Source organism: Nerophis lumbriciformis, linkage group LG03 (genome assembly GCF_033978685.3).
Source record: "Nerophis lumbriciformis linkage group LG03, RoL_Nlum_v2.1, whole genome shotgun sequence".
Taxonomy (NCBI): domain Eukaryota; kingdom Metazoa; phylum Chordata; class Actinopteri; order Syngnathiformes; family Syngnathidae; genus Nerophis; species Nerophis lumbriciformis.
Genome location: NC_084550.2, coordinates 15,829,553 through 15,844,817, shown reverse-complemented (window position 1 = coordinate 15,844,817; position 15,265 = coordinate 15,829,553). Strand labels below are relative to the sequence as shown.

Genomic DNA, 15,265 nt, shown 5'->3' with positions numbered 1-15,265 from the left:
CATTAGCGCTCTGTTGGGGCGATGGGGGCAGGTGGGGCTTGAAAACTCCCCATTGTCCAAAGTGGGGGATGACAAAAAAAGTTTGAGAACCACTGTCTTAGACACACGTGATAAAGGTGTTTGTGAAATCCCCTGATGTTTTTTGCGGCTAAATTAAGGACAACATTTGCGCCGCCAAAAACATACAGCTCCCACGTATCCTAAAAAATTATGTTAAAAAACAACTTAAAGCCTTTTCCAGCAGTTTACTGATGTATACTATTCATGTTTAAATATCCTTTAGTGCAAATTAGGGTTGTATACCGGTACTAGTATAGTATCGCGGTACTAATGAATAAAAAACGGTACTATACTATACTAAAAAGTACCGGTTCAGCATATTTGGTTTTTTATAGGCATGACGGCGCGTCGTGACATTGCTGATTTTACGAGCAGAGGAGCATGTTCGGCAGCGCACAACCACAGGGAACTTACAAGCAGACACAGTGTGGACAGAAAAGGGAGAACGGACGCATTTTGGTGTAAAAACTAATGATAAAGGTGCTTTAAAACATGGCTAGCTAGTTAGCAGCTAATGTCCATCCGCAGTCTGCAGTGTTTTAGCTACTTCTGAATCACTAATCCTCGCCTCCATGGCGACAAATAAAGTACGTTTTTTACAAGTATCATCCCTGTTGGACGAGGAATAGCTAAACCTAATTCACTACCCAACATAGGAGGATACAATAGCTCACCGGCATCACGATGTAAACAAACGCCATGGGTGGATCTACACCTGACATCCACTGTAATGATACCAAGTACAAGAGCGTATCTAGTCGATACTACTATGATTACATCAATATTTTTTTATCGTCACAAAATCTTAATATTCATATTATGTTTATAAACTCAGGAAATACGTCCCTGGACACATGAGGACTTTAAATAGGACTAATGTAACTACTTGGTATCGGATCGATACCAAAATGTGTGGTATCATCCGAAACTAATATAAAGTATCCAAACAACAGAAGAATAGGTGATTATTACATTTTAACAGAAGTGTAGATAGAACATGTTAAGTGACAAAGTGAGCAGATATTAACAGTAAATGAACAAGTGGATTAATAATTATTTTTTACAGCTTGTTCTTTATAATTTTACAAAATAACAGAATGATAAATGCCACAATATGTTACTGCATATGTCAGCAGACTAATTAAGAGCCTTTGTTGGTTTACTTACTACTAAAAGACAAGTTGTCTTGTATGTTCACTATTTTATTTAAGTGCTCCCCCCTCTGGTCAACATATGAAATAACAAGTGTGTGTAAAAAATTGAAATGTTCTCCATCTGGTCAACATATGTAATAACAAGTGTGTGTAAGAAATAGAAATGTGCCCCCTTTGGCCAAAATTAATTAAAAAGGCATACTGTAATAACTTGAAGTAAATAATGAAGATTAAAAACCAGTTACAAACAAAACATTAACTAAAAGCAGTATTTTTCTCACAATGTGTCGACTATTTTCTTATAAAATTGGGAACAAGTTCTCATATTGTTTCTGTTTCTGTAATATTGCAATATCTTCTCGCAAAATTATTACTTTTTTTTAATGTAAAATTATAACTTTTTCATGCAAAATGGTGACATTTGTCATATACAATTTTGACTTTTATCACAATTTTTTTTGTTGTTTTTGTAAAATAGTGGCATTTTTGGAGTAAAATGATTACTTTTGTCATCATTTTGCCAAGTAAAATTCCGATTATTAATATAATATTGCCACAATTTTAAAGTGTTCTTATAAAATTGCAACTCTTTTCATAAAATTGCTAACGTTCTCAGCTTTTCTTGTAAAATTGCGACTGTTATTGAGTAAAATTCCAACTTTTCTCATTATATTGCACACATGTTCAGTTTTTCTTGTAAAATTTTGACTTGCGTTGAGTAAAATGACGACTTTTATTATGATACTGCCAAAATTCTAAGTTTGTGTATATGTTTAATGTACCCTAAGATTTTTTGTTAAAATAAAGCCAATAATGCTATTTTTGTGGTCCCCTTTATTTAGAAAAGTATCAAAGTATCAAAATCGTATGGTATCGAGACAACCCTAGTGCAAATTAATATCAACTCCAAATAACCAAAGGCCTCCTTGACTACCAATAGTCAGTATCGGTAAAAAAAACAACAATATCAATCGATGTCTACTTACTGTAAGGATGCTGTTTAAGAAGATAAGATGACTCCCAGCCAAACAGGTTGGTAAGTGTTCAGTATGCTCAGCATGTCCGGAATGTTCCTGGGCTGCACCTCACAGGTGACAACAAAAACATTTTCACTGAAATGAGCATTCTTCAGCCAGATTGAGATCTGACCCATTTTGCATTGAGAACATTCTGGAATTGTGAGTTTGAGAGAGTCTCATGTGGCATCCTTTGGACTGTTGGCATGTATTGAAATGTTCGCGTAAAGGCATGCACGGTATTGAGATAATCCTGCGAGAGAAGCGCATTATTAACATGTCGGTGTTCCTCCCTCAGGTCCATGTGCACCTCGGCCAGGTATGAGAGACACGAGGCTAACCACATGCTCTTCTAGTAAGTACTTGCTCACGTACACACCTGACACGCTCTTCTTCCCTGGCTTTGACCCGACAACCAGAACCATGCGGCATGTTGCATCGTATCCAGCTCTATCGTACTGTAACTGCACTGTAACTGTGCATGTGTCCAAGTTAATATATAATAATGTATCACGTACAGTACAACAACGTAACATCAAGAACACTCACATAGCTACATGCTAACATTACACTTTAACCTCTTAAGACCCAAGCTGTTTGTTTACATGCTTTTTTATTTATTTATCTTTGCTATTTGGGCTTATTAGACCCTGATTACAATAAAAACTAAAAATCATCTTTTGATATGATGTACTTAGTCCATAAGTACACAAATGTGTACTTCATGTGTAGTGACATGCTAATTTTTATTTTTACACTTTTTTTCCCCAAATTAAATTGTATGTTATACTCTTCTGACACCACCAGATAGCAGTATAAGTGTCCATATGTCGGCATAAGACCCCAATTCAGTAGTGAACACAATTTGGGAATTAAGAGCTAAAAGGTGCTGTCCACGCATGTGGCCACTAAGGCCTTTAGAAGGGAACTGTACTTTTTTTGGGGTATTTTGCCTATCGTTAACAATCGTTATGAAAGGCATGACAACATTTTTTCATGCATTCCAAATATTAAATACATTTGATCAAAAGTCTGCTAACACTGGAGCCGTTTAGTTGTGCCTATAGAGACCTTAGAAAACATTCAAACACCTCCATTAGGGTTTTATATATGTGTATATATGTATACATGTATATGTGGAAATAAATATGTATATATAAATGTATATGTGTATATAGGGATGATGTTTGATAAGAAATGATCGAGTTCGAGCCCATTATCGAATAATCTTATCGAACCGATTCCTTATCGATTCTCTTATCGATTCCAGATAGGTTGTTGTATATGGAAAAAAACACAATATTTGGTTTAACAAAAGCTCACTTTTATTTTATAAAAAAATAAAAAATATATTGACTGTTACACCCCTAAAAAAAAAAATATTGACTGTTGTTACCCAAAGTATATCAAGTGGGATTTTTCAGAAAAACAAATATATACAGTAACACAAAAACAACCTGTCTCTGTGATCACTATAGGTGTATAAATAATAATATAGTGTTAAATAAAATCAGTCCCTTGGGCACAAAACTGAAAATAATACTGCTCTCCAAAAAGTGCACTTCTGCTGCTACTGGAACATACTAACTACACACACTAAGAACACCACAGTCATCAATCAACAATTCTTCTTCTCTTACTGAGAGCGAAGCCTGGTAATAATTGCATATTGCCTGTGCTGCCCTCACTATATGTGTTGAGGTTATACTGCTTGGCAGACAGCTAACAAACAATCCAAGACGTCTAATAAAGTTCCAAAGCAGATTAATCCATTTAGGCAAGACAAGGCAAGGCAACTTTATTTGTATAGCACTTTTCATACACAAGGCAGACTCAAATTGCTTCACAGACAACAAAGTGAAATGAAAATAAAAGCAAAATTAAATTGCAGACAATAAAAATAAAAACAGTGCGTTAAAAGTTAAAAGATTAAAAGATTTAGCTGAAAGCTAAGGTGAACATAAAAGTTTCCAGTCTAGTTTTAAAAGTAGTCAGAGTTGGGGAAAGTCTGACATCTTCAGGAAGTTTATTCCAGCTATTTGTTGCATAGTGGCTGAATGATGCTCTCCCTTGATTTGAGTTTACTCTGGGAACCGCTAACAGATTGGTCTCAGAAGATCTTAGTGATCTAGAGGGCTTATATAATGGGAGCATATCAGTGATATACTTCGGCCCTGGACCATGTAGTGATTCATATGTGAGCAGGAGGATTTTGAAATCAATTCTCTGATGTACAGGGAGCCAATTTAAGGATTTAAGAATTGGTGTAATGTGCTCACATTTTTTGGTCTTTGTTAGAACTCTAGCAGCAGTGTTCTGAACAAACTGTAGCTGCCTGACAGTTTTTTTGGGAAGACCTGCAAGGAGACCATTACAATAGTCTAGCCTACTGGTAATAAAGGCATGTACAAGTTTTTCTAAGTCTTGAGCTGACATGAGCCCTCTAAGTCTTGGTACATTTTTGAGGTGATAGTAGGCCGATTTTGTTACTGATTTGATGTGACTGTCGAAATGTAAATCAGAATCTAAAATAACCCCAAGATTTCTGGCTTTATTTGAGGTTTTCAGGGACAGTGATTGAAGGTGTTGGATGACTTTAAACCTTTCTTTTTTAGCACCAAAAACAATTATCTCAGTTTTATCTTCATTTAGTTGTAGGAAATTTTGGCACATCCGGTGTTTGACTTGCTCAATGCACTGGCACAGAAGATCTATGGGGCGATTTGGTGATAGCGCTACATAGATTTGGGTGTCATCGGCATAGCAATGATGGTCAATGTTAATATTTTGCATGATTTGTCCTAGTGGGAGCATATAGATGTTAAATAAAGTCGGCCCCAAGATTGAACCTTGGGGGACTCCACACGTTACGTTGGTTGGTTCTGATACAAAGTCACCAATGGAAACAAAATAGTTCCTATCTTGTAGATATGACTTGAACCAGCTTAAAACGGTGCCTGAGATCCCCACCCAGTTTTCCAACCTGTCCAAGAGTATTGAGTGGTCGACAGTGTCAAATGCAGCACTGAGGTCCAATAGCATTAGTACTGCAGTTTTGCCAGAGTCTGTGTTTAGACGGATGTCATTTATAACTTTAAGAAGGGCCGTCTCTGTGCTATGAAGAGGTCGAAATCCTGACTGAAAGTTGTTGTGGCAGCCAGTAGAAGCCAAGAAGTGATTTAGGTGTTGGAGGACAACTTTCTCAATTATTTTACTTATGAATGGTAGATTTGAAATTGGTCTGTAGTTGTTGATAACAGAGGCATCTAGGCTCTGCTTTTTTAGAAGAGGTTTAATGACGGCAGTTTTGAAAGCCTTCGGGAAATTGCCCAATTGAATAGAATTATTAACTATTTGCAATACGTCTGTTGATAGGCAGTCAAAAGCATTCTTAAAGGGGAACATTATCACCAGACCCATGTAAGCGTCAATATATACCTTGATGTTGCAGAAAAAAGACCTTTTTTTTTTTTAACCGATTTCCGAACTCTAAATGGGTGAATTTTGGCGAATTAAACGCCTTTCTAATATTCGCTCTCGGAAGCAATCCGCCATTTTCTCAAACACATTACAAACACCGAATCAAATCAGCTCTGTTATTTTCCGTTTTTTCGACTGTTTTCCGTACCTTGGAGACATCATGCCTCGTCGGTGTGTTGTCGGAGGGTGTAACAACACGAACAGGGACGGATTCAAGTTGCACCAGTGGCCCAAAGATGCGAAAGTGGCAAGAAATTGGACGAAATTTGTTCAAAATACGAGGGTGTGGGGAAAGCCGACGAAAATGGTCAGTCGTTTGTTCCGCACACTTTACCGACGAAAGCTATGCTACGACAGAGATGGCAGGAATGTGTGGATATCCTGCGACACTCAAAGCAGATGCATTTCCAACGATAAAGTCAAAGAAATCTGCCGCCAGACCCCCATTGAATCTGCCGGAGTGTGTGAGCTATTCAGGGACAAAGGACCTCGGTAGCACGGCAAGCAATGGCGGCAGTTTGTTCCCGCAGACGAGCGAGCTAAACCCCCTGGATGTCTTGGCTCACACCGTCCCTTATGCCACTGAAGATGATCAAGAGAAGAATATCGACCCTAGCTTCCCTGGCCTGCTGACATCAACTCCAAAACTGGACAGATTAGCTTTCAGGAAAAGAGAGCGGATGAGGGTATGTCTACAGAATATATTAATTGATGAAAACTTTATTCATTACTCACGGTTTTACGTAAATTATTATACATAAACTGTGTTTACCAATAATTTAGCTTAAAAACATTACAACACTTAAAAACAAACACATACCAATCGTTGGTTAGAAGGCGATCGCCGAATTCGTCCTCGCTTTCTCCCGTGTCGCTGGCTGTCGTGTCGTTTTCGTCGGTTTCGTTTGCATACGGTTCAAACCGATATGGCTCAATAGCTTCAGTTTCTTCTTCAATTTCGCTTAAGCCGCTGAAATCCGAGTCTGAATCCGAGCTAATGTCGCTACCTTGCTGTTCTATCCGCCATGTTTGTTTGTATTGGCATCACTATGTGACGTCACAGGAAAATGGACGGGTGTATATAACGATTGTTAAAATCAGGCACTTTGAAGCTTTTTTTAGGGATATTGCGTGATGGGTAAAATTTTGAAAAAAACTTCGAAAAATAAAATAAGCCACTGGGAACTGATTTTTAATGGTTTTAACACTTCTGAAATTGTGATAATGTTCCCCTTTAAAGAAGTTGGTAGGTAAAACATCAAGGCAGCAGGTGGATGACTTTATAGCTGTCACCGTTTCCACTACAGTTTTAGAGTCTATGGCATTAAAGCTTGCCATCATTGCTGTGTTACTTTTGCCTAAATGGGGTGGTGATCCAACTGTTTTGCTGGAGATATTGATGGCGCGTCTGATGCCTTCAATTTTATCAGTATAAAAGAATGCAAACTCATTGCATTTCTGCGTGGAATGGAGTTCGGCTGGTATTTGTGTTGGGGGGTTGGTCAGTCTGTCAACGGTTGCGAATAGGGTTTTGGCCTTATTAGTGTTGCTGTTTATGATATTGGAGAAGAATGTTTCTCTAGCACTTTTTAAGACTCAATTGTAGGCCTGGAGGCTCTCTTTATAGATGTCATGGTGAATATGAAGTTTTGTATTCCGCCAGATTCGTTCATTTAGGCTCTTTATTGTTGTTGATCTTGCTTTGTCTTTTCCTATCTTTACTGTCTTGCACTGGACTGTTATAATTATTATTTTTTAAACTGAAATACACACAATGACAAATGTATAAGCTATGTGATTCAATTAACATACTGAAATGTAATACACAATATGTAAATATTAGCTTCACACAAATATACAGTACTATCATCAAACAAATACTTCTGAGTGTTGAAATACACGACTTGCAGCCATATTAAGTCCTCAAAACATCCATTAAAACAGTGCACACAAATAGACATCTTACTATCAAATTGAAACACTTTCCACCTTAATATTGAGGTATATAAACAAGTTAAACAGTTTACTTCCAGACTTATCTTTTCCAAGGCTTGTAGGAGCTAACACCACTTGTCTACTTCTCAATTGTCCCATGAACTGAACTGACTCGCCAACCCGGAAGTGCCCAAACTAATGACGCGTAGTATTTTCATATCGCCACAAGGTGTCAGTAAGAGTCTACAATCAAATGGGCATAACATTGCGCCCCACGGGCATTTCCTGTGGGAAGGGATTCGTTTTCAGGGATTCGAATAAAGAACCAACTCTTTTTCTTTACTATAGTGGTCTCGATAACGGGTACCGGTTCTCAAAAAGGGATTAGAGTCCGAGGACTCTGTTCTTTTCTTATCGAACAACCGAGAAAACCGGTTTCGAGCATCATCCCTATGTGTATGTATGTATATATATATATATATATATATATATATTTAATCGCTTTTTGAAAATTGTGAACGATTTAAAATCGGGATGAAAAAAATTGTGATTCGGATGTAAATCGATTTTTTGTGCACCCTTTTTTCCCCCATGCAAGCTTATAAAAGATGATACTTGTTTTTTGCTGATATCAGTCCGATATCAGTACCAGATCGGGACACCCTTAGGTATCACTTCCTCCAGGAAGGAGGTTTTTCTTTCAAGACATAATACAAACCCCGTTTTCAAATGAGTTGGGAAATTGTGTTAGATGTAAATATAAACGGAATACAATGATTTGCAAATCCTTTTCAACCCATATTCAATTGAATGCACTACAAAGACAAGATATTTGATGTTCAAACTCATAAACTTTTTTTTTTTTTGCAAATAATAATTAACTTAGAATTTCATGGCTGCAACACGTGCCAAAGTAGTTGGGAAAGGGCATGTTCACCACTGTGTTACATGGCCTTTCCTTTTAACAACACTCAGTAAACGTTTGGGAACTGAGGAGACACATTTTTTAAGCTTTTCAGGTGGAATTCTTTCCCATTCTTGCTTGATGTACAGCTTAAGTTATTCAACAGTCCGGGGGTCTCCGTTGTGGTATTTTAGGCTTCATATATTGCGCCACACATTTTCAATGGGAGACAGGTCTGGACTACAGGCAGGCCAGTCTAGTACCCGCACTCTTTTACAATGAAGCCACATTGATGTAACACATGGCTTGGCATTGTCTTGCTGAAATAAGCAGGGGCGTCCATGGTAACGTTGCTTGGATGGCAACATATGTTGCTCCAAAACCTGTATGTACCTTTCAGCATTAATGGCGCCTTCACTGATGTGTAAGTTACCCATATCTTGGGCACTAATACACCCCCATACCATCACAGATGCTTGCTTTTCAACCTTGCGCCAATAACAATCCGGATGGTTCTTTTCCTCTTTGGTCCGGAGAACACGACGTCCACAGTTTCCGAAAACGATTTGAAATATGGACTCGTCAGACCACAGAACACTTTTCCACTTTGTATCAGTCCATCTTAGATGAGCTCAAGCCCAGCAAAGCCGACGGCGTTTCTGGGTGTTGTTGATAAACGGTTTTCGCCTTGCATAGGAGAGTTTTAACTTGCACTTACAGATGTAGCGACCAACTGTAGTTACTGACAGTGGGTTTCTGAAGTGTTCCTGAGCCCATGTGGTGATATCCTTTACACACTGATGTCGCTTGTTCATGCAGTACAGCCTGAGGGATCGAAGGTCACAAGCTTAGCTGCTTACGTGCAGTGATTTCTCCAGATTCTCTGAACCCTTTGATGATATTACGGACCGTAGATGGTGAAATCCCTAAATTCCTTGCAATAGCTGGTTGAGAAAGGTTTTTCTTAAACTGTTCAACAATTTGCTCACGCAGTTGTGGACAAAGGGGTGTACCTCGCCCCATCCTTTCTTGTGAAAGACTGAGCATTTTTTGGGAAGCTGTGGGATGTTCCAAATAAGTGTTTGATGAGCATTCCTCAACTTTATCAGTATTTATTGCCACCTTTCCCAACTGCTTTGTCACGTGTTGCTGGCATCAAATTCTAAAGTTAATGATTATTTGCCAAAAAAAAATGTTTATCAGTTTGAACATCAAATATGTTGTCTTTGTAGCATATTCAACTGAATATGGGTTGAAAATGATTTGCAAATCATTGTATTCCGTTTATATTTACATCTAACACAGTTTCCCAACTCATATGGAAACGGGGTTTGTAAAAAAAAAAGCGTTAACAGCTCAAAAGTGGAACCAAAAACCTTTTCTTCCTTCTCTGCAGCCCAGACAGCATCGCCAGCTGTTGGTATATCCTGCTCTCTGGGTCCGTCTTCGTCAAGGAGCACATGTACCTGGCCAGGTGTTGGTAGGTGGCAAGCAGCGACACGCACTCACGTAAACTTCAATAACCTCAGGGCAGTAAGCAGGCACGTGTTCATGTGTGTCGCCAGTTGATAACTGGGTGGGGGAAGTGTGTGCTGGTAATGGTCACAGCAGGGTATAGTGAAACAGGTCAGTGTGCGTGTGTGTGTGTGTGTGTGTGTATGTGAGTGTGTGTGGAATGTGTAAGGCCGGGCGGAGCAGTGGCTGGCCATGTGTTCCTGTCCAGCCTGGAGCCCGCAAGCACATCCCAGGCAGGAAATGAGCAACACACACACACACACACACACTCACACTCACACAGAGACAGACATAGCAGCGTAGAGCGGGGGGCAGCACATATAAACACACACACACACTACTCTGTTGGATGGGACTTTTCTTCTTTGTGGATTTTACTTTTCGTCCATGGACTCCAACAAGTGGACCTGCTGTACAATTCCTTTCCCTGGTTAGTGGTCTTAAACTTCTTCGTTGCCGCTCTTTTTTTTTTTCAAATCATGTGACTCCATTCCTTGCTGTGTGTGTGTGTGTGTGTGTGTGTGTGTGTGTGTGTGTGTGTGTGTGTGTGTGTGTGTGTGTGTGTGTGTGTGTGTGTGTGTGTTCTTGTATTTCTACCCTTCTTGAGACATCAAGAAGGAAAAGTACCTTCCATATGAGGACCGGTGAACAAGTTAGGACATAAATCATGGTCCCGATACGGAAAACCATTGCATCTAATAGAGAATGTCTCATTTGCACCCCTTGTGGTGAAATCTATCAAAATTAGGGTGGTCCCAAAAAGGAGGGATTTTTCAAATTGACTGTGTGTCGGTTTTAAAAGTGCTCCCCCTCTGGTCAACATATGAAATAACAAGTGTGTGTAAGAAATTGAAATGTGCCCCCTTTGGCCAAAATTATTATTATTTTTTAAATACATAGAGATTAGAGATGGCCGATAAATGCGTTAAAATGTAATATCGGAAATTATCGGTATCGTTTTTTTTTGTTTTTTTTACTAAATCAACACAAAAAACACAAGATACACTTACAATTAGTGCACCAACCCAAAAAAATCTCCCTCCCCCCTTCACACTCATTCACACAAAAGGGTTGTTTCTTTCTGTTATTAATATTCTGGTTCCTACATTATATATCAATATATATCAATACAGTTTGCAAGGGATACAGTCCGTAAGCACACATGATTGTGCGTGCTGCTGGTCCACTAATAGTACTAACCTTTAACAGTTAATTTTACTAATTTTTTATTAATTACTAGTTTCTATGTAACTGTTTTTATATTGTTTTACTTTCTTTTTTATTCAAGATTTTTTTTAAATTTATTTATCTTATTTTATTTTAGGAATTTTTTTTAAAAGTACCTTATCTTCACCATACCTGGTTGTCCAAATTAGGCATAATAATGTGTTAATTCCACGACTGTATTAATCGGTCGATATCGGTATCGGTTGATATCGGTATCGGTAATTAAAGAGTTGGACAATATCGGAATATCGGATATCGGCAAAAAGCCATTATTGGACATCCCTAATAGAGAGGTATACTGTAATAACTGTGACTCGTTTGTTATCGGCCTTAAGCACATTACAAAAAAACAAAAAATAGAGATCTAATTTCCCCCCTTGGTGGTGAAATCCATCAAAATGAGTGTGGTCCCAAAAAGGAGGGATGTTTCAAATTGACTGCGTGTCGGTTTTAAAAGTGCTCCCCCTCTGGCCAACATATGAAATAACAAGTGTTTGTCAGAAATTTAAATGTGCCCCCTTTGGCCGAAATTAATTTTTTTTTAAATACATAGAGAGGCATACTGTAATTTTGATTGATTGATTGATTTAAACTTTTATTAGTAGATTGCACAGTGAAGTACATATTCCGTACAATTGACCACTAAATGGTAACACCCGAATAAGTTTTTCAACTTGTTTAAGTCGGGGTCCACTTAAATTGATTCATGATACAGATATATACTATTTTCATAATACAGTCATCACACAAGATAATCATCAGAGTATATACAATTAATTATTTACATTATTTACAATCCGGGGTGTGGGATATGGAGGGGGTAGGGGGTTTAGGATTGGTTGGTATCAACACTTCAGTCATCAACAAATGCATTATCAGAGAAATGGATATTGAAACAGTGTAGGACTGACTTGGTAGGATATGTACAGCAAGTAGTGGACATAGAGAGAGAGAGATCAGAAAGTATAAGAAAAAGTGTCTACATTTGATTGTTTACATTTGATTATATACAATCGGAAGAGGTATGACGTGGAAGGGAGGGTGTTAGTTTAGGGTTGAAGTTGCCTGGAGGTGTTCTTTTAGTGCGGTTTTGAAGGAGGATAGAGATGCCCTTTCTTTTACACCTGTTGGGAGTGCATTCCACATTGATGTGGCATAGAAGGAGAATGAGTTAAGACCTTTGTTAGATCGGAATCTGGGTTTAACGTGGTTAGTGGAGCTCCCTCTGGTGTTGTGGTTATGGCGGTCATTTACGTTAAGGAAGTAGTTTGACATGTACATCGATATCAGGGAGGTGTAGCAGATTTTATAGACTAGGCTCGGTGCAAGTTGTTTTACTCTGTCCTCCACCCTGAGCCAGCCCACTTTGGAGAAGTGGGTTGGAGTGAGGTGTGATCTGGGGTGGAGGTCTAAAAATAACTTGACTAGCTGGTTCTGGGATATTTGGAGTCTAGATTTGAGGGTTTTGGAGGTGCTAGGGTACCAGGTAACTTGAACTTGAAGTAAATAGTGAAGATTAAAAAACAATTACAAACAAAACATTAGCTAAAAGCAGTATTTTTCTCACAATGTGTCGACTATTTTCTTAGAAAATTGGGAACAGTTTCTCATGTTCTTTCTGTTTCTGTAATATCGCAATATTTTCTCGAAAAATTATTACTTTTTTAATGTAAAATTATTACTTTTTCATGCAAAATGGTGACGTTTGTCATATACAATTTTGACTTTTATCACAATATTGCCAATTTTTTGTTGTTGTTCTTGTAAAATAGTGGCATTTTTGGAGTAAAACGATGACTTTTGTCATCGTTTTGCCAAGCAAAATTCCGATTATTATCATAATATTGCCACAATTTTAAAGTTTTCTTATAAAATTGTGGACTCGTGTTGTTTGAGGTGGTACTTGGTGAAAAGAGTTTGAGAACCACTGGTATCCTAGCAGGCAGAAGACATTAAAACAACGTTAAGAACTTGTTGAGTTAAGTCCTGACGTTGAGCAACTCATACCTAACGTTGAAACAACATGCTTTTTAAATGGGTTATATAAATGGGTTATACTTGTATAGCGCTTTTGTACCTTCAAGGTACTCAAAGCGCTTTGACACTATTTCCACATTCACCCAAACATTCACACACTGATGGTGGAAGCTGCCATGCAAGGCCCTAACCACAACCCATCAGGAGCAAGGGTGAAGTGTCTTACTCAAGGACACAACGGACGTGACGAGGTTGGTAGAAGGTGGGGATTGAACCAGGAACCCTCAGGTTGCTGGCATGGCTACTCTCCCAACCACGTCACGCCGTCCCCAACGTTGACGACGTTTAATCAATGTTAGGTTCTGACGTTGATTTTAGCATTGAATTGGTCATTTTATAACTAATATTTTACAACACAAATACGACGTTGAAACAACATGCAAATCATTACTTTTTTTAATGTAAAGTTATTACTTTTTCATGCAAAATGGTGACATTTGTCATATACAATTTTGACTTTTATCACAATATTGCCAATTTTTTGTGTTGTTCTTGTAAAATATTGACATTTTTGGAGTAAAATTATGACTTTTGTCATCATTTTGCCAAGTAAAATTCCGATTATTATCATGATATTGCCACAATTTTAAAGTTTTCTTATAAGATTGTGACTTTTGTCGAGTAAAATTGCGACGCTTGTCATAAAATTGTCAGCATTCTAAAGTTTTCTTGTAAAATTGCGTCTGTTATTAAGTAAAATTCAAAATTTTTCTCATAATATTGTTCAGTTTTTTTGAAAATTTTTGACTTGAGTAAAATGACGACTTTTGTTATAATACTGCCAAAATTCTACGTTTTTCTTGTGAAATGGTGACATTTTTCTTGTGAAATTCCAACTAATTTTTTCACAACAAGCTTTGTTATATTTGCATAGTATGTATATATTATTAACGATGCAAATATACATCTTTATATATCTAGAAAGGGTGGTCCTAAAGAGGTAGGCATTTTTCAGAGGTCTCAAGAAAGTAACAAATACAAGTGTGTGTGTGTGTGCGTGCATACTGTATGTGTGTGTGTGTGTGTGCTTAATTTTTTCAAAGCTCCCTCACTTTTTCTGTGCATTCTTTACTTCCGGATAGTGAGAAATCTTCCCCTTTTAATGTGAAGACTACACACAGTTTCACTCTAAAACACACACACACACACACACACACACACACACACACACACACACACACACACACACACACACACACACACACACACACACACACACACACACACACACAGTCGCACGCACACATGAAAATACGCAAAGTGCTGTGTTTCTTTTGTCCACGGATAGTCTAAATTCTGGAATGCTCTTCCTGGTTCCAAATGAAACATTAACAAGAGTGGGGAGCATAAAACGTAAAAAAAAAATGGGACGGCGACATAGACGACTGGCAGCAGCTGAGCTTTCAGTTCTCAAGCTCTTGTTTTGCAAATGACTCATAAAAGTGTGTGTGTGTGTGCATGTGTGTATGTGTGTGTGTGTGCTGGGTGGTCAACATCAATCAGCTAAACACTAAAACCAGAAGGAACCGTGTGTGTGTGGTTGTGTCTTTGTTTCTGTTCCTATGCCTTTGCGCTTGGTCATCGTAACCATGGGAACAAGGTCTACATTTACATTGAACTGTTGACCCTGACCACCACCCCCTATTACCAGGTTCATTTGGATTGGAACTGCTTACTCACATTGGAACAACATGCCAAATTAGCACAATTCGCTCAATCTGTAGCAGGCTTCACTTTAAGACGTGTAGTGAAGCTGGCATTTTGACAAACGGTGTAGGTGTAGAGTGTTTCAAAACTACAGATGGAAATGAGCTGTGAGCTAAATTTGGTGCACCCATCGATTCCTTGTGAAAAATGTATCCTGCACACTGTCCATGAACTACATTTGAAAAAATAAGTACATAGAAATGAAAGATAACAAAAATCACATTGACTAT

The 15,265-nt window shown here is 38.2% G+C and overlaps 1 protein-coding gene across 3 annotated transcripts in view; it reads left to right on the top strand.

Annotated features, from left to right (window-relative positions):
* rapgef6 (Rap guanine nucleotide exchange factor (GEF) 6) overlaps positions 1 to 15,265 on the top strand; it is a 309,254-nt gene that overhangs the window by 71,269 nt on the left and 222,720 nt on the right. For all 3 annotated transcript variants that reach the window (XM_061934173.1, XM_061934172.1, XM_061934171.1), the window contains exons 3-4: positions 2,529 to 2,585; positions 9,946 to 10,029. In XM_061934173.1, the coding sequence (XP_061790157.1) occupies positions 2,529 to 2,585; positions 9,946 to 10,029 (141 nt within the window). The remainder of the gene's footprint in view (positions 1 to 2,528; positions 2,586 to 9,945; positions 10,030 to 15,265) is intronic.